General features: G+C 39.5%; 1 protein-coding gene across 3 annotated transcripts in view; it reads left to right on the top strand.

Annotated features, from left to right (window-relative positions):
• Positions 1–12,543, top strand: part of ntm (neurotrimin) — a 348,403-nt gene extending 335,860 nt beyond the window's left edge. For 2 of the 3 annotated variants that reach the window (XM_070843471.1, XM_070843470.1), the window contains 5 exons: positions 6,698–6,826; positions 7,984–8,104; positions 8,418–8,569; positions 10,137–10,172; positions 12,443–12,543. In XM_070843471.1, coding sequence (XP_070699572.1) covers positions 6,698–6,826; positions 7,984–8,104; positions 8,418–8,569; positions 10,137–10,172; positions 12,443–12,543 — 539 coding nt within the window. The remainder of the gene's footprint in view (positions 1–6,697; positions 6,827–7,983; positions 8,105–8,417; positions 8,570–10,136; positions 10,173–12,442) is intronic. The other variant, XM_070843472.1, reaches the window with a different exon arrangement.
• Positions 12,544–25,398: the final 12,855 nt, after the last annotated feature.

Below are 25,398 nucleotides of genomic sequence, written 5' to 3'. Positions count from 1 at the left end.
TATGTTTCCATTTATTTGTTCACTGCAGCCAAAGGATCTTGGGTTTAAAGCATGAGAGGCAGGGACACTGGGTCTCTATTTGCTTTGCTTATCTGCCGCAACTGAAGTCAATTTATTTTATTCCCATATTGTAAGAATCTAAGACAAGATATTGGTGTATCTTGTAAATCTGACAGACTTTGAAGATAGCTACACTACTCTCTTTTGTGATTGATGCACTTGTACACAGAGTCATAATCCTCAGGATAGCAGCACATGGTCAGAAGTTTTAAATAATAGCAAAGCCTTTCCAAAATTGAGCGAAGCTACTGTATCTTTTTAGACAGTCTACATACCAGTCATCGAACATCCAATAATCTCCTACATAGATACTGCAAATTACCCCTTTATGGCAGATTTAATCGTGGGATCTAGCATATCATCACTTATAGAATGTAAAGGGGCTGTATAATGGTAGCATTCCCTCTTCTGTCCACAGAACACAGATGCATTTCAATAGTTATTATAGACTAATACTGCTTAAACGACTACCTGGATTGGGTTGTCAACAATTCTTCTTATTGGAGTGGAAATAAAGTGTTCAGCACTCAAGGGGAGTGTATTCATCCTTTCACATTCACTTACATTCTGTACATTCTCTATCCTTTACTTACAGAGCTGCTTCTCCTATAGTATAGCTGAGATACAAAGGGACTTGCAGCCTGTTAGATTAGAAACAGCCGTGGTCTCCAGTTTTCTTTATATGCTCAGAAATATACGTTCTATTGACAGGTCAGATCTAGACCGTACTGTCATAACAGATTCTCTTGGCTGGCAGCCCTGCTCAGTAGAAGTAAAGCTGTCTTATTGCATCGTGGGAATACATAGAACACCATGCTAATGTATGTCTATGATTCTTTTTTTCCGCTCAGCCCTTTTATGTTTGTTTCCTTCAAAGAGGGTGATGCATCAAAGGAGGCCTGGCACATTAAGAAATTCCATATGCCGAAGGCTGATAATCAGTGGAAAAATAACTATCTATGTATTTTTCCTGCACGACAGCAACAGCAGCACAGTTTAAGACTTGAGCTCCAGCGCAGCAGCAGTCAGTTGCTCTCCTTCATCTTCTTCTTGCTCTCCTTCATTGTTTTCTTGGACACCTTTTATTAAATAAGCTTTGTTTGTCATTGTTTACCTGAGTAACAAAAGATTTGTTGCTTTTTCCTCAACACATTTCACTTTGACTATCTCTCCCTCAAGACAACACTGGTAACACCATCTCCACTCCTACTCTCACTTTGGTTAGATGTGTTTTTCTGTCTGTTAACAGCTCCTATCTACCATTCTTCTTCTATTTCTTCCCCCTTCCTTCCCCCTGCTTGGATTCATCAATTTAAATCCTACCACACCATATCCCCTTGCTCCCTCTCCTTAAATGCCTATATCCCTCAAGCATCTGCTCTCCTTTTTTTTTTGCTTTAAAGTTGCTCCCTTTTCCCTGCACACAAATATCTTTCTCTTCTTCCATTTTTACCCCATTTTCTTCTTTGCCCTTGAGTTTGAGGATGGCATTTCAGGGACACAGAAAGGGTACATTATCTTCTGCCAGCCTCTCCTGAGACGTCCTGGCTCTCTTTGCTTTCTTCTCCTGACCATCTCCTCCTGTCCGCTTTCCCTAATGTCCTGCCGTGTCATTCCATGTCACTTTGATGGCAGTGCAGGACCCAGTACTGTCTCACTAATGACTTGGTCACAAACCCCCTTGGTCCTCTTTAACAAAGACTCATGCATGGGAAAAGCAGCTCACTTGACGAGTTAAGAAAAATGTTCTTTGCCCTAGGTGGAAACTAGTAAAATATCAGTGTTGTCGGCCTTTGTGAACACACAAAAAAAAGAAGAATATAATGAAGGGTTCTTCGTGTCCTTCTCAGAGCATGGGTAGTGCTGTGTAGCGGGCACTAAAGTGTCCTGTGATCTCTTTGCTTCTGCTGAGACAACATTTGTTCCTCCTCTACAACACACAAAGAGAAACATCTTTCTTTGGCACATGGTGTGCGCTGTTTTCAGTGGCTTCACTTGAGCAGTTGGGTGACTCATGCTCAAACTGACAGCAGCAGTACATGAAGAGGCTCAGCAGTGCAACCATGAGGAGACAGACCAACAACATGATAATGATTTAATACTTCATTTATAATGCAAGACAATTTGGCAAAAAACCCCAGCACTGACTCAAACGCTTTACATTTAAATGTACACTTAACATTTAGAGTGATGGTGCAGGTGAGTTTATGTAAATGAGATGATGGATTTAAAGGGTTGCAACCTCTGACGCTTAGCCAGGCCCTGGAAGCTGGCAGAGGCAGAGGTGCATTCTGTGTACTGAAAGCCAATAATATGATGATGATAGGGTGTGTGTTTGACATGGAGGTCGTGATTTACTGCCGAGTGGCCTCAGGAAAAAATGCAAATGATGGGATGGCTTAACTGATTTGGGAGTAACCACAGAGAAAGAGACAAATGTACTGAGTAGTTTGTGAATACATTTGAGTGTGGAGCATGCTGACTGGATAATAATTATGGCAATGGTGACACAATGTGATCACAAAGTCCAAGTTAAAGGAGAACTGTGGTATTTTCAAACCTTGGCCCTGTTTTTACATATTTTGGGTTTGAAATGACAAGTGGGTATAAATATGTATTGGAATTGGTCCATGAGATCGCCTCAGACAATGGCCACGAAACAGGCTGCAATGGCTGCAGTGTAATCCCGTTGGGCTATTGTGTGTTACACAATTATAGTCTTGGATCTGAACCAACCCTCTGAAACACCAAAGTCACACAACAACATAAAGAAAACTAAATGACTGAGACAGTGGTAGACCAGCAACTCCTTGTTCTGTGAGGTAAAATTACTATTATTATTATTAGTCTGGTGGCTTAGAAGAGATCAATGTAACAGGTCTACCTCTGTAGGCATCCTTTCCATAATGTTATTAGACACCAAGAACCATCTGAGCCTGCCCGTGGCAAAAACAAGCACTTTTTAGTGGACCTACTTTGATCAGTTGCAGTTGCCCTGAAGGATTATGTTGCAGCCATTGCGGTCCGTTTTGCTGCTGCCAGCTGAAGTGATAAACTGGACCAACTCCAACACAAAATATTTAAAAATAGGGCCAAGGTTAAAATATACTGGAATTATCCTTTAACTCTTCATTAAAACGTCAGAATACATTTTTCGTCCATGCCTTCCAGGATGACATATAGAAGCATCATCTGATCAGACCCCAAATCAGCAGGATGACAAATCTGTTTTATGATGTTGCAATGCTCAGGTTAAGGTTTGGGGAGATTAGGTTGGTTAGATTTAGGCCAACATTGTGGTTTGGGTTAAAATGACTACGTTATGATTGAGGGGAACAACACTTTGTTCTCAGACCAAAGTCAGTGTTATGACTATGCAGTAGGATTATTGTAGTTCTACTGGGTTTATACAATAGGATTATAATTTGGTATTACCTACTGTATGTACATTTTGTAATATTACTTACCGATGCATCTGTGTGTACTGTGTAATTGTCAAAATAAGTTTTCATATACTTTCATCCAATTTACTTGTTTCAAAATGGAAGTAATGCTTTAATGTTGGAATCAAAAAGATTGCAGCATTGAATCTTTTTAGTTTAAGCTTTCAACATTTGTACGTAACTAAAGTATAAATGACTGAAACTCTAAGCTTGAAGAGTCAAGATATGTGAGAGGTCAGTAACACTTCAGACTACAACCCGAAAATGAGATGTGCTGCAGAAAGTGTTAAATGTTAGTTAAAAATATATCTGACACATAGATGTAATGGGTGACGTTTAACTGAGGGATCCCACTGAAATGTTTTCGTGACACGATTAGCTCATTTCACAAGAGAAGACTCACCACTTCGCACGAACACACAGTCCAACAGTAAGCGTAGTGGTGTTACAGGCTGGTGTTTCTTTTTTTTTTTTTTAACAATCTTTGGAAAGACGCTGGCTTGCACAGAGTGTCATTTTTGCTTTTGGGTAAGTTTCTCACAGATTTAGCCACAGCAGATGTAATGTGCTGTCGTTTTATCTGCTAAATCAGTTCTTAAAAAGTGAGAAGTCTACTACCTGAATGTTTTGTACATTGTTCTTTGCTAGTAAAAAGGAGTAAGAAAAGATAGATAGATTTGACAAGATATTTATTTGCCCTAGTTAGGTAACATTAGCAACTATTTATACATGAAGTATACTGGGCTAAATCAATCACATTCCCACCTGACTGTGATTGATTTAGCCATTTGTCCACATTTCCCAGCTTTTGCAAACTTGGAGGGTTTACTTTTGCCCAACAGGGCAACACATTCATTCAATTTTTATTTATTTATTTGCTTTTATTAGCTACTGCAAAGCTTACATACAACTCAATCACCTGCTGAGCTGAGAAATCCTGACACACCTTTATCAGTTCAGTTAGAAGATGACAGTTTAGATAACCAGCTCACTCAATAAATACATGACCTTTGCTATCTGATGTACTGTTCTGACAGATTTCCCTCAAGCTTTAAATAAATGGGACATAATTGTAATAAATGATTTGGTCAGCAGAGGAATACAGTATTTCATGCTCACTGAGCTGCCATTGTAATAAACTGCAGGAAAATAATACGAGGCCTTTAACTGCAGCAATGTGATGATTATTTTAAAGCAATACAAGCATCCATGTGCTTTAGACACATTACCATTAATAGTGGGCATCTATGATAGGAATCTTTTCAGAGGACAGAAGAGGAATGTGTGTTTTGATGTCATTAACTGCGGAGAAATGTTGATTCCACGTGTCTGTCTGGAGAACGGCAGTGTAAACTGCTAGTGTGAAGCAATGGCACCTCCAGAAGTATTTCATAGGGGCGGCCACATGCGGCCTCTGAAAATCTTGAGATGTCACACCAAAAGCAAAAGCCATAACTGAATCTAAAGAATTCTGTTATCCTGTTGTGTATAAGCCAGTTGAAAACTATGTCAATACTAGAGTTAAGGAACCGATACTGATTTACTTTGGTTTCTTATTTTACAGTTAATGTTAGTAATTATCTGGTGTTCATAGACTAACATGGTGCATTTAACATTTTGAGTTGAGGCTACATGAGTTAAGCGATTCATTGTCCTTTAAATAGGCTGATTGCTTTAAAAGACAAATATACAGCTTTAATTTGAAGGAGAACATTGATTGTCAGGAGCAAAACAATTACTTGATTTTACCAAGCTAGGTTAATAACACCACACAAAGTCTTTCAATTACTTTAAATACACTTTAATCAAATGGTGCTGTGTCTTTTTTTGTAAAAAGAAAGAAAATACATGTCAAAAAATAAAAAATGCATAATATATAGTAAAAATCCTTCATTATGCGAAATTCTTTTGTAATTCAGCTTCATTTGCCAGTTGCTTTTTGTAAACAAATATGTAATGGAGGGGACAATGTAGGGGCCAGCGTTTGTATCAGAGTAGCTGGGGCCGCCCCTGTCCCCCCCCCCCTGGCGCCACCGCTGAGTGAAGCTACGTGCAATAAAACTGATGCCTGATGTGAGGACGTGCGTCAGCTGACAGCCTTGTCTTGATTAACTCTCCTCAGGGGATTACAGTGTGCTGTAACTGACACTGCGGTCTCTATTGGCAAACTGTAGTATTGTCTTCTGAGAGAAAGCCAAGCAGAAAAGGAACAGAGCAGAACCTGCACACCAACACGAGCCCTCCTGATACCCCTCATCAGGTGATCAGTGTGCCAGCCAGGACTTCTCTCCATAACAACCTTCCCAGGTGCAATTCAGTCATGTGCCTAAACCCAGCAAAGTGAATCCATGTGCAATTTATTACTGTCACCTACCAACATCTTGGGAGGAAGCTTGAAGTCAATTACGTCGTCTGTTCTTTGCGTTGAGTGCTGTATTAAGTGTCTCTGTCAAGCGTGTCAAATTGATACAAAAAGCAGCAGGGCTGGCATTTTCCCCCGTCCATATTGTCATACCTCAGTAGCGGTCCTGGTGTGCTGGCAGGCTTCAGAGATGCACAAAAAAGAGCGGAATCTGAAAGTTCTGACAGACAAGTGATAATGAGTGGGGGCTGAACAAAGCACCAATCACCAAGTGTTGTAACATCCTCAGAAAAATGTCAGTGAGCTCAAGAACCGGTCTTTGTAAGTGCTGAAAGACACAACAGAGAGGCATCAGAGGCAGAGACAGCATTGGGCACATGTCATGATATTTATTTGTGTTTTGACACACATGTAGCTGTGGATTTTGTCATATCACATCAGGTTGCTACAAGAATTAACAGGATCTGTCGCAGCTCCTGCTGCTGCTGGGATTAGATCTTTGATTTCTGTTTCGGAGTTAGAGCTGAACTCCTCACTTTGCTTTCTTAATACCAAAATAGATTCTCTTCTCTCTGGATACTACAGTAATTGTTAATTTGCTGCACTGCATCACAGTTCAAAACAGGAAATACAACTTCAGATAAGTAGATGAGTTGTCATTGACGCAATTATCGATACGAGCACCTTCCTGCTTTCTCTCTGTGTACCAGTGGGACGACTGCTGTCCCAGAGGCAACAGGGGGACACCGAGTGTGGAAAAAAAGCCACAGCTGTTGACTTGCCACATTAACTCTGAATGACCGTCTCACTTTGTGTGTGTGACCCTTTATAGGTGACCTGGCATCAGACGATGAGTACCTTGAAATCCCATCCATCTCCAGACAGAGAGCAGGGACATACGAATGCACAGCTGTCAACGACGTCGACGTGGATGTCCAGACCGTAGACATCACCGTCAACTGTGAGTCCGCCGCTTTGGCTGAAGAATGACAAAAATCTATATTTGAATATACAGCGCTGTAAGATCCATAAGCACTGAAGCAGCTATTTTGATCATCACTTAATCATTTCAATTATTTATCATGCAAAAGTGTCAACTTAGTAATTTCAAAAAGAATTATTATTATTATCATTATCATAGTCATTATTGTAGCCCTACTAATAATAAAAACAGTAGTGATGGACATTCACAATTTTTATTCTGTTGATTTCAGTTTTGGAATATAAATATTGCAGCTTCAAAAAATGTCTTTGGGTGGATTTCCTGGAATTGCAATAAAAGAAAAAAAAAAGGAAAAAGAACTGTTAAAGAAGACCGAGAGAAGGCTTTGGTTGAAATGTTGCCTATTTTATTTCATTTTTTAAATTCGTATTTGCTTTCCTGTTGAAACTGCTGCTACTTTTAGTGAAATGTACTTTCTGGAGCATGAATTATATAGTTTAATCTAATTTTATGCCAAATGCCTGCAGATATAAAAGCAGGCACCAGGTTTATATCTCGTGATGTAAAGTAGAGTTAAAATTATTACTCAATTAATTGATTAGTTGATCGACAGAAAATTAATCTGCAACAAATCTTATCATCAATGTATCAGTTTATGAACTTCTCTCTGGCTTTTGGACAGAAAACTGAAAACCATAGACTTAGACAGACATTAGAGACAAATGACATCAGTCAATGGGGACATTTCATAAATTCTATAGTCCATGCAGTTAAAGAAGCAAATGATTAGCATATCTATTGACCTGTTATACATGAGCAGTTAACAGAATGCTGGGCCAAAGCCACATTTGCTCAAAGAGTCGCAGTAAAATCTATTGTATAATGTGAAGCTTCTTGGCAGCAGCAGCAGCAGGAGAATGGATCGTGTCAAAAAACAAAAAACCCTGAGCAGTTACTTCACTCTCTTCATATCCTGCCGTTGTGCAGTTTCACCAGTGTAATAAATATGGTATACAATTTGAACTCTTAATTCCTGTTAACTTATGTTGATCACAGCTGTCGATGAAAATCCTTTGAGGAGGAGCAAATGCCGTGATCCCTCTCCTGATATCTTTGACTTGTGCTGCCTTGTACTCCTGATCGCTGTGCTCTCATGTGTTGCTGCCTGCTTGTAGATGCTCCAACTGTATCAGAGGGCAGAGACGTTGGAGTGACTGTGGGCCAAAGAGGAGAGCTGGAGTGTGAGGCTGATGCAGTGCCTGAGGCGGATTTTGAGTGGTATAAGGACGACAGAAGGTAATGGGTTTTACATTTGCATTTCACATAGGTAATTGGGAGAAGTGTGTGTGTGTGTGTGTGTGTCTGTGTGTGTGTGTGTGTGCATGCTTGCTGCCATCAGTTTTCACAATTATTGATGGTTATTGATCAGCTGCCAGTCATACAGGCATTAAGATTACTGCAAATTGGTCCTGAGTATCATTACATTAGTATTATTATCATTATTGCACTCAGGCCCAAGGGTAATTTGGCAAGTGATTTTGCAGAAAAACAAAACTAGACACTGACAGTTGCATTCACTGTCTGTCCATGAATTTTCTCACCCATCTAGGATCTTCAATGGCTTTGACGGCATGGAAATTGTGAATACTGGATCACTGTCAAAGTTGACATTTTTTAATGTGACGGACGGAGATTACGGCAACTACACTTGTGTCGCCATTAACAAACTTGGGAGCTCAAACACAAGCTTCCTTTTGTATGGTGAGTACAGGAATCTGTTTCATTCTGCAGAAACAGAAGTAGAACTAAGATGCTGTGGTCGATCTAAATGTAGTTTCAATAAAAGTAATAATCCGCATTTTTTTTCCACTTTCACCCCTTTTCTGACTCAAAATCCTGTACTGCATATTAAGTTGTGAATTCATGTGCGAACTATAAGAATCCACAGTTTGCTTTCATGTGATTTTATTGTAAGGCCCACATAGACCTGTGCCTACAGTTTGTTGGGTTGGATTGGATTCTGTGTTCTATGATGGAACCCCATTAATTCTGATACGCTTAAAACAGTTTTCTGGGTTTTTGGGCCTTATCTCGTTCAGTCAGGATAAAAAATATTTACTGAAAACACTGTGGGAGACGTTTCAATTTGTATTGGCCCTCATGGCTCAGATGCTGCTAACATAAAGAATAATCTGTGATGCTCAGAGAATAAACATTCATGTCAATTAATTTTTAATTGACTTCTTTTGAGTGATTGTTTATTCACGTTTTTTTGCTTAATGATCACATCGCAGTTCACTACGCCGTGATGCTCAGCACTGACTGTCTTCAGTAGTGTGTTCAGTACAATGCTGATTCCAAATATTAGTCAGGTCACCACAAAATGAGGCCTATACAGCACTGTTTATCCAGTATTTATATTATTTGTCATCCCATTATGACTCTTTCTGTGGCTTTTGTTGCGGCCTTTTAACAAGGACGCAACATAGTGTGAATCAGAGCTGAGCTGATGAGGTGCTGTTAGTCACCAGTGAGGAGCTCCACTGCTAAATGCTACCGATTCAGTGACATGACTCACAGGATTCAGTTCAGCCTGAAGATCCCATGTGAAAGCTGTTTGTACATTCCGAGGACTATTGTTCGAATAAGCAACCAAGTCACTTTTGGAAAAGCGACAACAGCAATCTTTGAAGGTCGTATCTGCAACATTTCCAGAAAATGAGTATAAAATGACTCTTTTAGATTCATCTCTCATCAGGTCAGTCTTTAAAGTCTGTGAGAGAGCGAACTTAGAATTCTAATGACACAAACATCTCATTTTGTCATGTTTGAATAAAGCCATGAGGAACAGTAACTTGACAAAAAGCATCACTGTAACAGATTGATAAAGCCAGAAATGTCACATATTCCAAATCAGAAAGGGTTTTTGTCGACCAGTCGATCTATAGTTCTAAATATGTCTCCTGCACCTCCTCCCAGCCTGGAGTTGTTCCCGGGGGCTTCCTTCAAACCAAAGAAATAATAATATAATAATCACATTTCAGCAAACGTGAGGTCACTAAAGTCAAGAATCTTGCGGATTATCACTTTCTCAGCATCAAGTTAGAATTAAAATAATTTAGTGATTCAGCATTGAAATGGACTTTTGGCACCACCTGCACTTTGATGAATGGCTGTCGGCACTTTATCAGTCTGAACACAAGTATGTAACTGTGCAGGCTCACTGTAAAAGTCCATTCAGTAGCCTACTTCTCACGAGTGTTGTCAATGATGTGTTGCTGTTCTGTTTCCGATATGTTGCTCTGCTTCATTTGTTCCCCTGGTGTAGTGGTCATTGAACCAACTAGCTCAACACTGTTGCAAGGTTAGTATTCTGCACCAGCATGCGTTTCATCTGTCGTGGATCCAACGTATTAACTGCATGCTGGCACATCACAAACATTGCCATTTTCACAAACTGGGCTCTTTGATCCTGCCAAAATTCTACTGTAATACTTTCATGACTCTTTATTCTCTTCCTGAATTGATGTATTATAGCAGTTGTGTGGCATGCAGCTTAACTGAAGAAGACAAAGCGCCATGCAGCTGTCATGTGACTTTTTGTGAAAATGGTCATTGTAGCCTGTTTCGCTAACCATGTTTCATCTCTCTCCTTTGCAAACCTAACCGCCTCTTTGTGTGACATGGCTTCATTTTGATTTGTGCATGCTCTTTTTCCACTGTAAGTATTCATCATCTTTCATTATTATTATTTCAACTGTATATTTCAACACAGGAAATAGTGAAAGCAAACACAGAAAGCAGCAGAACATCCCCGCAGGCTGAAATGTTTCTTGTATCTGCAAATAGCGATTAACATGACAAACAAACACAGGAGCCGTGTGGAGATAGTTCAGAGATAAACACCTCACCCATCTTTTCATTTAACGTTTCCTTGTGACTGGTGGTTGCAGCATCTTATAAGCATCTTAACGCAATTGTATTTATTGCCTTTGAATCTGACTACGAGTGAACGTCATTATTCTAATTAACCATATGCAGGATTAGAGATAATCCACTGTGGCAGAGTAATTGGATAGATGCCCCAAAGGAAACTGTGGTGAACTCGAGGAAATCCAGGGGAAATGAGGGTTCATTGTGTTACAAGCTTCAAAGTAAAAAGTTAAAATTTGTTCTCAATCCTCATACAATGCATCCATTTAGATGGAACTTGCCTCATCCCCGAAAAGAGCATGATAAAAATATTATGTGTTTTAGTTTTTGCATCATACAACCATGTTGTTTTTAGCGGTAGATTCCTGGAGATTTCATGTGTAGCACCCAAAGGCTGTCTAAACACTGTCACACTTAGTAACACTATGTATTAAAATCTACAAAGATTGAAACCTTGAGGAGGAAGAATTGAGTGTTCCGTTTTTATTGGATGAATTATACTAAAAACATTCATTTTATCCACATTAGAGCATTTCTGACTCCTCTTTCAAGAACCTTAAGACATTGTCAGTTGGTAGAAATGGCAACGTACTGGAAAATAATTTGCACTATATGCACTACATTCAGTATTTTGTTCTGTAGTTATGTAGATATTTACCAAAATATCATTGAGATTAGCATTAAATCTTTGTTAAAGAGAAAATAGAATGAACCTTAAACTCCTTCATACCACTGATCTCTGTTTTCTGGCTCTTAGAAATTACATAATACTACTAATCTTCTGTCAGTTACAATTTGTGGGGAAACATAATTGCCCCCTGTATTATGTTCAGGGGCAATGTTCTTTTCAAGTGAAGGAAGGGGTGGATGGTGGGCACAGAAAGTTTAGGATTTTGACACCAAAGACTGATGTTCACAACATGTGTTTAGCTTTAGGCAACAAAAACTGTCCACATGATTGGGGAAACAAACTAATTAAGTTAGCTCATCCTAACCCTAACCCTGGTATTTCACCAAGAACATCGTCTTTCCCTAACGTTAGTGCTGTGCTGTGCTGTGAGTGACTAAACATAACTGTAAAACCATGACTTGTGCTTTAGTTGCAATGAGCAGATACACATATTGTATGAAGACAAGTGGAACATGTTGCCAGGGGGGGTCAAGATGCAGTAACACCAACATGCATGTCACATGGACATTAAAGTACATTAAAACATTTAGCATGAACACTTTAACAGCTTTCCTGGGCCACAGTGCTGCTAGATTCACTCAAAGTGTCCATGAAAGTTGACATATGAACTCTGTGGTAGGAGACAGAGGAAAGTAAGGAAAGCTGCTGAAATATTCTGTCCACCTTGTAACTAAAAACAACCTTGGAATCCTATTTGAAACTATTCGAAACAATGGACAGCATTGTGCTGTACTGTGATAACTAATCATTGATTATGTACAGTGGTCTGCATGGAGAAAATGCAGTGTGAAGTAGTCGCTCTGTGTTTTCATGCAAACAGAATGACAGGTTTGCATTGTATAAGTCACAGTAATCACAAAGCTGGAGGGTATTAAGCTACGGAATTGTCATCAGCACATAGGAAGTTAATTCACTAGCAAACCTGTAGCAGTTCTGACACTAAAGAAAATCCAATCTTCAGAAGTGAAACTTACCAAGGTGTTTTTTCCTCCCCCCCACCCCCCCATCAGGACCGAGAGCAGTTCAGGATGGCAGCGGCGGTGCGATGGGAGTGCACTCACACACCTGTCTCCTCTTCATAGTGTTTCTGCCGTTCCTGCTCAGATTTTGAAGAGGGGTGGGTTTCAACACAAGTATTTTGTGTGTGTGTGAGAGTGTGTGTGTGTGTGTGTGTGTGTGTGAGTGTATGTGTGCGCGTGTGAGATTTTTTTTTCTGTTGTTTTTTCCAACCGGAACCATAAACTGTTGCACAGTGAGTGCATGAAATATCCTGCTACGTAATGATGTTGACCCACTAAATAAGTACGTAACAAACGTTTCTGTTGGGCTTTTTTTTAGATTTCAAGGATGTAACAAATGTTTCACATTTCAATTGAACTACGTTGGATATTTTTCCTCTCTAAACTATATTATTCTGGATTGTCTCTTTTTATGTATATGTCTCGGAAGAAAATTGATTTTCTAAAATGTGGTGTCTATAATTAAGATTGATTTGACCGCATTGCATATTCATCTCAACTCCAGGAAAAGGCAAATTTACAGCAAGTTTGAGAGGTGAATGTTAAATACCTCAAAGCCAAACCGAAACAGTGAAGAAGAAGGAATTTATGTTACCCTGAGGCAGAAAGCCTGGTATTATCATATTTTAATGTATAATAATTATCATTCAGGCTGGTTGTTGAAAGCAGAATTGTTTTTGACCTTCAAGTATTTTTGTTCTCAGCATTATAGTGATATATTTGCAGTTGTGTTATGCTAATCTTTTAATTTAATTTTTTCAATTATGTTTAGTTTTAAATATTTTTAAGAAGGGAAAATATGAAGTTGTAATTATTTTGGACAAATATCCTAGTTTTGTGTGTTGTCTTTTTTTTCTTTACCAGTACAGTTTACATTAAATGGTGTCAAGAATAATTATGTTATAATGAAGTAGTTAGAAATGGAGGGAGAGTTGACTCCACTTGTGTGGAGTCACGGCTGACTTAAGTAATGCAAACTTATTAATGCTGTTGCTGCTTGCTTGAACATCACGCCACTTCTACATGACACAGTTGTTTTGGGGAAAAAAATCTTCCTGTTTATGTTTCAAACCAGCACTGGAGGGTTAGAGACCACTCAGTAAAATCATGTTACTAGAAAAACACTTTTTGCATGTATTTAGACACCAATAACCCAAAGACTTAAGCAGTTTCTACAGCACCATACTTCACTGAATTTCTGTTTTCTAATCACAACACCAAACACAACACACTGACACGTTTTCCACAGTTTTGTCTTTCACAAACAAGAGGGTAAACATGTTGTTTTTAACATAAGTTTAACATGAAAAACTCTAAAATCATAGATACCTTTCAACCAAAATGTATAGTATGTAGTTCCAAGAGTGAAATGCTCATGTTACCATGGCATTTCCAGCTGTTATTGAAATGAAAAGAGTCGCAGGCTGACTGTACAGTATGCCAAACAATTGCAATAACCAAGATTGATCCAAGAGGTCCAAAAAAGGCTACAACTATTCTTGTTGCCTGATATATAGCGTGTACCACCGGAGAGGACAGGATATATTAGAGAAGAGGAAAATCATATATCTGGGTTTTATTACGGAGAAAGATCAGTGCGGATGGAGGAGTAGCACTGGCAGGTTGAGGGGCAGCAAACAAATAACAGACCTCCTACCTTATTTTGTTGTGAGTGCGTGGATTTTATGCAACATTCAGAAACCTCTCACAGTGCCGCAGCAAGAATTAAAGCCAATAATTTATCTTTTTCACGTCTCTTGTGCTGGTTAACGACTCACACCAACTGCCAGACCACACTCAGGTCCCCATCCAGCAGTGGGAAAAGAGCTGAGTGACAAGGACAAAACAGCAAGTGTTGGTGATAGGCTACTGGTTTTGTAATGCAGAAGGGAATTTTTTAGATGTCATGCCTCTTGTAAAATACATCTGTGTTTGTGTTTGTGGACATTCAAACACCATCTACTGGCTGGTTTCTGAGCGCTGCTCTGCACATCTCTAGAATGTGTGCAGCACTAAAGAATTTGTAGGATTCCATTAACACTAAACAGCAACACTGAATTCTATTACATTTGTGCGTGTGTGTCTGTTTAGTGATGGGGCGATGACGCTCCTCTTAGGAACCCACAGCTCTAAATGAGTGTGTGTTTTTTTTTCTTTTAATCGAATGCGAGCTCAGTCCACACTGAGGTGAGAGCAACGTTCATCTGTTGCTCTGTCAGAACAAAATTCAGATCTGTTTTCCTGACTTACCTCACAGTCGGTCACCCACGTGCACCTCAATATTTCTCTCGAGCTCGGCCACTTTACGGCACTTGGGGATAACAAGGTTTGTGCTCCTTGATGTGAAAAACAGCCGATATCCAAATCAAAACAGCATGAAACAGATAGGGCCATTATTGAAATTGATCAGGGTAATCATCAGCTGAATCTGACAGACTAATCACAGTTTGTTTTCACACACTAGACAAAGAGAGAGACTGACACTGCACACTATGATTCATCTGCAGCACAGTGATGTTTGGAAATCACATGGTAATTATTCCATCCTGGCTTGAAGAATGGCACCACTGATCTCGCGGCTATTTTGCACAGTCATTTTGCCACCAGATTAACCACATTTAAGATGAATTGAAGTCAGATCGCCTCCCAAGGAGGTCTGCGCCGGGATCCCTTCAACATGGGTGGAAGGGAAGTGGTTGCTGTCAATATGCACAAGCAATCACAGCCTCATTGCTTTGAATTCACTTGAAAGGAAACAGAGCTTGATGAGAAACCACCTAGATAAAAAGTTTGCTGAAATATCAATTAAGACACACACCTCACCTCCTCTCTTTCCCTCTCTCTTACACACACACACACACACACACACATCCCATATATTCTACTGAGGGAACAGTTTATTGTATATGTCTGCCTACATTTCTTTTGTAGAACCTCCAAGCACACATTGTAAAAACTGGGTCATTTATTTTATTTTTTATTTTTTTCACTACCTCTGAGCAGTTACCACCTTAAAGTAAGTTAGTAGATATGGTCATGGGTGTGCTTTTATGTTCACTGTAAGGACAATGTAAGCAAGACTCATTGACAGAAATCCTTGATACACCACACTGCTTTATTGTTCGTTTCTCCGGGAGCATCACAGCACTCCACGGGTTTCTTGAAGGGCAGAGCAGTTTATTACTTTGTCCTTAATAATTATATTGTTGATATTGTTTTTTTTGGTTTTTGTTATGTTTTTATCAAACACGGTATAATCTCTCAAGCCAAGCACACTTTTACTAAAGGACAAACCCACTGCACTTACCTTTAAATTTATAGACCGATCAGTACAAACCAGCAGGGCTGCTGTCAAAATATAACATATATCTCTTGATAAAAATGAAAACAAATGCTTTTTTCTCACATGAAAGCAGAGCTAATGAAGTAGCTGACTTTACCTAATAATCCAAATAATAGGACCAATGCTATACGGTCGCTGTGGCAGCAATTCAGAGTTTAGGCAGCACTGAGGATCACAGACTGCACATTAATATTCCGACTTTAGATGCATCACTAAGAGGAATCCTGCTAATCGTCAATATCAGTCATATTGTTTATTAACTCTGGTGAGATCTGTGGTCACAGACAAAATGTTGTTAACTGTGAAGCGCCGAGCTGAAGGAGCAACACAGAGGCAAAGGCCAGTCTGATCAGTGATCTGAAGGTCAGCTATTCTGCCGTTTCACCCGCTAGATCATACTCCCAAACTTTTGGCTTTGGTCTGATCCCACATGCAGCCAACGGAGAAGCATCATCCTCAATTTCATGTTCACAAATCCCTGCTGCTCCAAACGTATAACATGTGGGGAGAAGCTATGCAGGCTGCTTTTTTTACAGGCTTAATTTGAAGTGTTTTCTGACCTGAGGGCCTTGCTGTTACTCAGCGCCAGTGTTCTCAATTATGGGCACTGGTAGCCTCAAGGTTAGACAGGCTGACTTGCAGAGCAGTTAAATAAACACAATCACATTACGTTTAGTGAGACAGTGTGATTCTTCGTGTTGCACAAAGCAGATATGTTATGGCTCATTTGGTTGAGAACACTCTAATGATCTCTCAGTTGGCCCTCATATTGTCCTGTTGTTAACTGGACTCATTCTCTGAAGAAGATAAAAGTCTCAGCCGGTGTTGTGATTGCAGCTCTTTGCTACATACAGCTAAATACAGTAACGTCCTGTGTATGGAACCATTCTCTTCAGGAGTGAAATAAAGAAATAAAGAATTGAACTTTGATTGTTTCTCCACATGCTGTACACTTTCAACAGCTGCATGCATCGTGGTCAGGCAGACTGAACACAGCAGGAGTTAACATACCTATTTGAATGGGAAATAAGCAACTTCTATAATTGAAAATAGTTCATTTTCTCTCAGACAAACAGTAGGCAGGCAGTTTACTGCAGTTTCTGTCTGCATGGAATTAAAAAAGTCAGCCTCTGTGCGGTCTTATTAGAGTAAATGCAAATGCTCCCAACTCCCACCATGCACGACTTTTAAAAAGGATATGCAAGACACACTGCAAGTCCCATTCAAGCCCAGCTTATAATGATAAAACTTTGCAACCCACGGAGAGAATCTTGGGAAATTCACTAATAAAATATTTCTGATCCACCCCCAAAGTTCAGCTAGAAAACTGCAGTGAGACAGCCTGAATACACATAACTTCTCCTGTTTCTGTCTGACTCCAGTCAGCCAATTCTGAATCACAGCCCATGAAGGCTTATATTTTGGCAGTAGCACTGCATATTTATGTTGATATGACCAATTCCATTGTCTGTTTGAAGACTGCAAAAGGATTGCAGGACTCATTCGCTCTCTCAGCCCAAGCAAACATGGGCCCAGTTGGAACAAGGGCTGAGTTGGGGAAAAAAGCTGTGGGTATGAGTATTTCTTTTCTTTGTCTCCATATGGTGCAAGGCAAGGGAGCAGTCTTTGAAGAAAATTTGATACCGTTTAAGAACTGAGATTGTTTTGCACCTGCCAGACAGTACTATTTCATTATAGGTGTTTTGTGACATTTGTGTGATTTGCGTCAGAGTCTGGAAGAGATCACTTTTGGATGTGAACTTTGGTTTGACATGAGAAATCAAACCTTTGTCTCAGCTGCCAGGGGATTGTCATAGCAGACGCATGAAGCAGTCTCATGATCTGTTAGGATTTATTTTGGATGGGTCACATGGATAGAATTCTGCCCTTTGCCTGGCTTCAAGTTCAACAGGGCTCTCTTCAGATTGGATTTCTCCCAAGTGGAGAGGGGCATCGCGCTGTTTGACTCCCTGCATTGTAAAGGATTGTTGGTTCATATGTATTTTCTTGATGAAAAGTGTGTGCTCATATTTAAGACTGACAATAATAAAATGTTGTATCTTAAGATTGTGTGATGTTTTTGGTGGTTTTTTTTCAGGCTTTATTCATGTTGAATAGATGTGAACAAATACACCTCTTTTGCTATACTGTGCTGCTACCGGACTTCTCTGAGGGTACATAAACAGCAGAGATGTCTACAGTGGCACATATCCAGAAACAAGACAAACCTATCGATTTTTTGAAGTCATGTCCTTGGACTGGGCTCATTGTGGTCTGTCTGCTACATTACCAACAACCGCTAACTGCAGTTCTCTAAATGACACCAGTGTGTCTTCGAGCCTGAACACAGTATATCTTAAGGGTTCTGGTACATCAGTTATGTACAACCACAGCAGGGGGTCTGCCATGATGCTCTGAATCTGCTTCTCTCCCACCGCCATGAATGTTAATTGCATACTGTAGCTGCTTGCAAAAGCAATTTCCTATTCTCATTCATTCGCTGTATAGATGATACATATCACAAGAATCTGGATTTCCACTGTGAGTTGTCACTGACAGTGAGACCTGGAGCAATACTTAACTGTCTGATAAATAATTTAAAGCATGTCCACAGAATGTACAGTTCTTCAGGTTTGTGCTTTTTATTGTATTTTTTTAAGCGGTGACAGAAAAACTGCTTTGCAGTTGGTACCTCACCGTTCTACTTCAGCCTCAACAAATATTTAATTCATGCAAACATCTGCTCTCAGCAGCTGAGAGTAGCTCTGTACACCAGAGACTGAATACAGTGACATGTTGGAAAGATAAAAGATCTTCTTTGCCTTATATTAAAGGCCAGTGTCCCTAAAATCAAAGCGAAGATAGAAATGCACAACTTCAATCCATTCCAGGCTCTGTGATTAATGCATTGTGAGGCTGTAGTTTCTTTTATTACACTCTGTGTTATAGTTTGATGTTCCAGTAATAGTCTGATGAAGCAAAGAGAATGCGGCTCACCAAGCATGTTTGGAGCCCCGTGAACCTTAGTGCCTTATCAGACCAGAAAGTGGCACAGCACAATCCAGTCTCTTGTCCTCACAAAATAGATGGAGCAGCACTAATTGAGGCTTTTGATTGTTTGTTTCTTTCAGGGTTACATAAAATGGGATGCAAAAAAGCTAATATAGTTTCCCTCAATTCCATCAAAGGTCAGGTCTGTCAATGTTTTGTAACTGGCTAACAGCTCAAAATTTGTGGGTCAAGGTTCAACAAAATTGAACTCTACATGCGAGCACTGTGTAAATGCTCGTAGTCTCTGCAAGCTAACCCACTGACTGGGACAGTTGCATTGAAAGGCCTTGTTTGCAGTTCAAAATCTGGTGTGACTGAGCTTGACTGTTTCTCAGGTGAGACTGTTTGAACAAGGGAGGCGCCAGATAAATGTGCTAAGACGCCTTGTGATGGAAGCCTCAGTCCTCCTCCAGGTGCACGTTGTTGGGAGTGAAAATGCCCTTACATAATTTAGGGGGAACCAACAAGAATGAGTCTGTGTTGGATATATTAGCATGATAGCATGCTCACAGTGACAATGCTGACATGCTGATGTTTAAGGTATAATGTTTACTGTGCTCACTATCGTTGTTTAGCATGTTAGTATGCTAATATTTGATGATTAACAATGTACAAAAAGTGCAGTGAAGGCTAATGGGAATTAGTTTTGCAGTAAATTTGTCATAAATTATTTCTCAAGTATATTCAGTATTGTAAAAGATCAAGAGATCACCAACATAATGTCAATTCATCTGCAGGGGAACATGCACCAAATGTTATGTAAATCAATTCCAATGGTTGTTGAGACATTTCACTCAAAGCTGCAAATGTGAACCTTTTTTTAAAACCTTTATTAAATATACTAAAACTACAAAAAGGTATTGTTAATTGTTAGGAACCTATTAATTTCAACCCTACACCATTACTGGTGGTCATTACAAGACTTTTACAAGAGTTTTTCAAAAAAATCAAGGTCAATGAAGTTACCATATATGGTTTCTTGCCGGTCTGTCATGTAGCCTGATTGTCGCTGATTGGCTTGGAGAAATCTTGTAGTTCTACTGCCTCATGGTGAGGCATGGGGCGGCATTTTGAACTCCCACTTAAAGTTACCAAATATGGTCCTTTGCCCGATAAATAGTTAAGGAGTCAAGGAGTTGAGAGAATTTTAGGGCACTCTTTTCAAGTCTTTTTAAGGATTGAAAGAAGATTTTCAAGTTATTTTGAAATGCCACAAAGCTTGGGGCAACTTCAACCGTCTACAGCATGAATTATTATTTAGACATGATTTTGAAAATGTTTAATTTGTTTTTTATTACTTAAAATAGCTTACATGATGGAAATATTTGACAAAAATAGGAAAAAAAATATAGTGGTGGGTAGTTGGTAAATTGTGCTATTTGCGAGCAATTGTGACAAGTACCAACAAATTCTATTTTTCTCTAAAAATATGTTTTTATTGAAAACAAAACAAAATAAATCCATGTCATATTTGGTCAAATGTATAACTCTATTTACACAGTGAAATTAATATTGATACTTTTACGCTCAAAAACAGCCCAAAATGTACTGTATGCACTGTATTCCCCCCCTGTAAAGCATCTATAATATATTATCTTGTAGGAAGGAAATGTACTGGGAGTATTCACTAAAAATGTACACAAAAGTGGACGGACATATGTGGTTTGGGTGAGATATCGCTGTGCATTCTGTTGTAGTATATAATCTAGATCATAATTAAGGAAAAAATTCCCTTTTAAACACAACCAGAAGTTGTAAACATGGTGTCAGAGTAGCCTAATGACACAAGAGGCTGCCTGGGGGGCTGTGGGAGAGAGGTAGACCCTTCAGAGGACACCAAGAGCCCACAGAGCAAATACAGAGTACAGCCCGGGACTCTGGAGCATGCTGGAGGTTAGTAAAAGTCCAGGGTCAGCTGTGTGAAAAGTTGTTCTGCTTGCTGGTAAGGAAGAGTGTACTAGCCAGATATCGTCCTGGTTAGTAACCTCAAACCTAAGAAGACTTCTTTATTTTTTTACTCATGTTTCTGTTGTCAAAGTTTGTCATGACTTGCGTTTGTGTTTTCAGTAATAAATATTTTACATAGCCATAGGACTTTTGACTATCTCTATTCTCCTGAGGCCCGACAGAGAACACACCTACTTTACATGAGTCTTTTGGGGAAAAAGAAATAATAAATCGATACCTAGTTTGGTTGTGCTCCAATGGATGCTTGTGAGTGTGGCCACAGGGATTTGTTTTCATCACTCAGACATGTTTGCTCAATTGCCAGTGCAGTCAATCCACTCATAAGTATTTTATTATTTTGCTGAAATCTATCGTCGTTGCTGAAAGATTGACCTAATTGATTGGTGTCTGCGCAGTTGGTGGTAGTCTAGACCAAACCCCGGGGCTATGGGTCTGTTGGTGAGGCATTCTGTGGAGACATGGAGAAATATGAGTTTCAGTCTCGCCTATGATGAATATTTCTCTCTGTGGTTGCTTAACATTGCTGCTGACGGCAACACCATAATACTATCACTGATGTGCACAGCTGAAATCTTCTCTGCTTTTAAAATCCGCTGCAGTGGAAAATATTAGGACGTGACGACATATTGTCAGGTTTGAAGTCTGCGTGAAATTACAAAGACACTGCTCACAGGAATCAGGAGAGGTAAAATACTGCATGTATCACCACCAGCATTTTACTTTACAGCCAGTGTCCAAGTTTCTGGTCCAAACTAGAATATTTTGTGGAATATTTGATGGACTGCCAGGTAATGTGGTCCATACATTCTTGGATGGTTTCTGCCACCAGGTTTCTGCAGCTTGATAGTTTTAGATGTGAATGAAATCACCAGAACAGTTGGATAGATTGCCATAAAATGTTGTGCTCATGTTCAAGGTGAAACTATAGAGGACTCACACAGTGTAATTCGAATATCCTTTGTCCATAGAGAGATTGAATCCCCTCCAGCAGCACTAATACAAAGACAGTGTTGGACAGAATAAATAACATACAGGTGATTGACAATCTCGTGAGCTAAAAATATCAATTTATTTGAAAGGTCATCTTGGAAGCATCATGATAATATCAAGATATTTCATGGGAACATTGATATTAAATTCTAAGACATCTTAAAGTCAGATGGGAGACTTTATGTGCCTAGTATATCTCATGGCAATCTGACCATTAGATTTTAATATCTCTTGTGTACAAGCTTGGCCATCTGGCAGAGGGAAGGACATCAAAATGGCGAGAAATGATCCATCAGAGACCATGAATATCCTTAGCAAAATACATGGTAGTCTATGAGGGGGTAGGGCGACCCTGTGTCCTAAACGTTCTATCAACTAAGAATTCCACTGTCAATTAATTTTACTGTATTTGTTTTCATATGTGCTCCCACCAAAGTCTGTGCTTAGGGTGAGGGAACGATCATAGGCTTGGTTAACTATATAAAATGCTTGCTGACTTGAAGCACGAAATAGGACATAGTGCCTTTTTGAGTATTTAACCCAAACCAGCATCTTTCCCTACATCAAGTGTTACAGTATCCTAAACCTCAATATAATTTCTGGCAGGATGCAGGACTCTCTCTCTCTCTATCTATCTCTCTCAATCTCTGGTATCAGAGAATCCTACTAGATCACTCAACCTTCCAAACTATGACTTCTATCACATGCCCTGGACTGACAAAAACTTTCTGGCAGTGAACACAATCCAGACAGCAATTAAGTTTACTGCAGGATGTTTTTGGCAGAGTAAACTGGTAGAATATGAATGTATTTTGTCAGGTCTGGACAGGCCGACATTCATTACTGTGCTTAGATACCTACAGTGATAGCACACCAGGCTCATCCTGCCAACACTGTAAATGCTAATTGTCAGACAGTTGGTAAGGTATTCGTGTTGCAGAGCGGCCACTTAGAGGGCCATGATAGACATTTAAGCACTGGAGAAAAGTCTCGCCGTCTACCTTCTAACTCCCAGTTGGAGCCATCTCTTCCCTCATTGATGTTTCAACCTCATTAATGTCAAAATGGAGCAAAAACAATTAAGGATCTGTCTCCAAAAGTTGTTGATTTCTTTCCCTCTCTCCTCATTTTGTCTCTCATCGAGGCAAGCAGAAACTCTTAATGGCTGGTAAACATCTTTTGATTGTCTGATTGTCTCACAGGACCGAGGGTGTACTGCAGCTGAGCGGAGAGGATAAAAACTGAGCAGGAATAGCGTGGTGCTTATCAAAACCAAAGAGAATAACATCTGTGCTGAAAGGAACCAGGCTGCAGCTTCCTCCACACTAATTCACATGAAACAACATTTTCTACATTCAAAATTAGTTTTTTATTACATATCCACATTTCACTGACTGAGGAGGCACAGCCATTAGCTGAGCCTATAATCCTCAAATTCCTAAAAAAAAATAAAAGGATAAGACAGGGTCAACCATGCAGACTTTGTCAAATTATAAGAAAATCAGGTGTAGCTGAGAAGCCACTGGCTATATGACTATACAGCTCAGTTTTACACTGTATTCTCTCTGACGCAATAAAACACAATTTCACACATTTCTCTTTGCTAATTAAAGCCAAAGTTTTGCTAAGTTTTTAGCCTATGATAAGCTTTCACTGTCTGAAGGAAAAGAAACAGATCGTTTCCTTTGGTCTTTATTAATAGGGGTTCTTTTTTCATGAAATCATCTTCGTCTTTACATCTGTGAAAGTTTGATATTACTAGTTTTCAAGAGAAACCATGGGTGGCTAATTAAGAGGGCATAATTAATGTCACTGATTAGGCTAAATGACACCTTCCACTGAAAATGAAATTACTCGTAAGTGAGACTTGTAGCAGTCTGAAACATGCTTTAAGAGGGAATTAGGACTCATAATGAGAAAGCATGGGAAGAGAATAACTGCTTCCTGTGAGAGCTTAGAGCAGCTTTATGAAATATTACTTATCACATTGCTGCTGCACGCTGTTTATAACTCAAGTTCATATGTATACTTCATTAGTATTATTCATTCATATTTACAAAGCGATGACTGTGTGCTCCGTTATGGCACTGCTGGTTCTGGTGTCAGGGGACAGAAGAGGCTGCGGAGAAGAAGGAGATATTGAACTACGGCTGCACTGTGTTCACACTGCAGGCCTTCACACACACACACATACAGTACACACTGCTTTTTACTGTATCTGGTTGCCTCTTATATTAACTGTTCCTTGTTTTATCTTTTTTTTTAATCTTTATTACAGTGTTCCCCTTGTCACCCCTTGAAACGTATTATTATAGTATTATAGTAACATTTTATATAACATGACATAAATAAATAAGTAAAGAATAAAATTGAAAAAGAAAAAGCATGAACTGCTTCACTACTCCACTAGAACCATTCTGTGAATGTGAACATTTCTACTGCTTCTGAGACCAATCTCTCCGTTTTTCTCCTGCTTCATCTTTCAGTAAATATGTGTGAGAACACTCCGTATAGATATGACCCTGCTTGTGACGTCACATGCAGGGCCGGCTGTCCAGGAACTAACTTCAGAAATGAAAGCTGTAGGTTTTGCTGAGTTTTAGTTGCTTTGCCTTTTGTTTGGTTGGTGAGTCTGTTGAACTTTGCATTAGCGTATTGGGCAGCTAATGTGTGTCCCCTTTGGAGAACAAGTGGGCAGTGCCTGCTAGGTCCTGACTGGGCTTTCTGATGACCAACTAGGTAAAGATTCATTCAAACAAAATGTGCTCAAGACTGTTGAAAAGAAAAAGCAAGGCCTTTTGCAGTTTTACTTTTGCAAAGTAGAGCAAACCAAAGGGAAAGCAGAAGAAAATGGAACTGAAGATGGATGGAAACAGTTAGCAACATGTAAAACACTACTCTAATTATATTAAAACAAGCTTACTATAGTGTATGATAGATCCTGTGACAACTACATGTAGAAAATCATATTTCTGAACAGCTTAATGCCACAAACATAACTTGACTTCCATCTTTCAACAGCCAGGTCGACAGTTGTTCAGTAAATTAATTGGGCATTGCATTGCCCGTCATGCTGAATGCATATTAACAGTCAGTCTCACAGATTTTAACCCAATTTGTGATTAAAATCAGGCTTAGCCAACACAGGTCCAGTCTGCTGTGCAGCTCCCTCAAAGGTGGAAAATAAGACATTGGTTTGGCGAGCAGTGAGCTGACAGTTTGGAAATGACCTTCAACAGCCAGTTTAGTGAGTGAGTGAGTGCACACGGCTCTCCAGAAGTCCTGTTCTCACAGCGAAGTGGTGGGCTGCACACATCAACACACCTCCAACAAAACCAGGTCACAAAGAGACAACACAACATTTAAAGTAAACTTTCAGCAGCAACATCAATTAATTTCACTTTTGACTTAATTTGCTCACATAAAAAATTATTTTGAGGCCATACTTTTTCCTATCTGGGAGGTTTTTTGCACTTCTATAAGTTCTCTTTTAAAAATGTGTGTTCTCTATATTCAATAGAGTACTGCCCCCTGTGGGTATGATGAAAAGAGAGATGTTGATAGTTTAATGGTTTTTGTGGAGTAAAAATGAATA

The sequence above is a fragment of the Pempheris klunzingeri genome, chromosome 14 (genome assembly GCF_042242105.1).
Source record: "Pempheris klunzingeri isolate RE-2024b chromosome 14, fPemKlu1.hap1, whole genome shotgun sequence".
NCBI lineage: Eukaryota > Metazoa > Chordata > Actinopteri > Acropomatiformes > Pempheridae > Pempheris > Pempheris klunzingeri.
The sequence above is the reverse complement of the archived record's forward strand: the minus strand, read 5'-3'. Positions and strand labels throughout refer to the sequence as shown.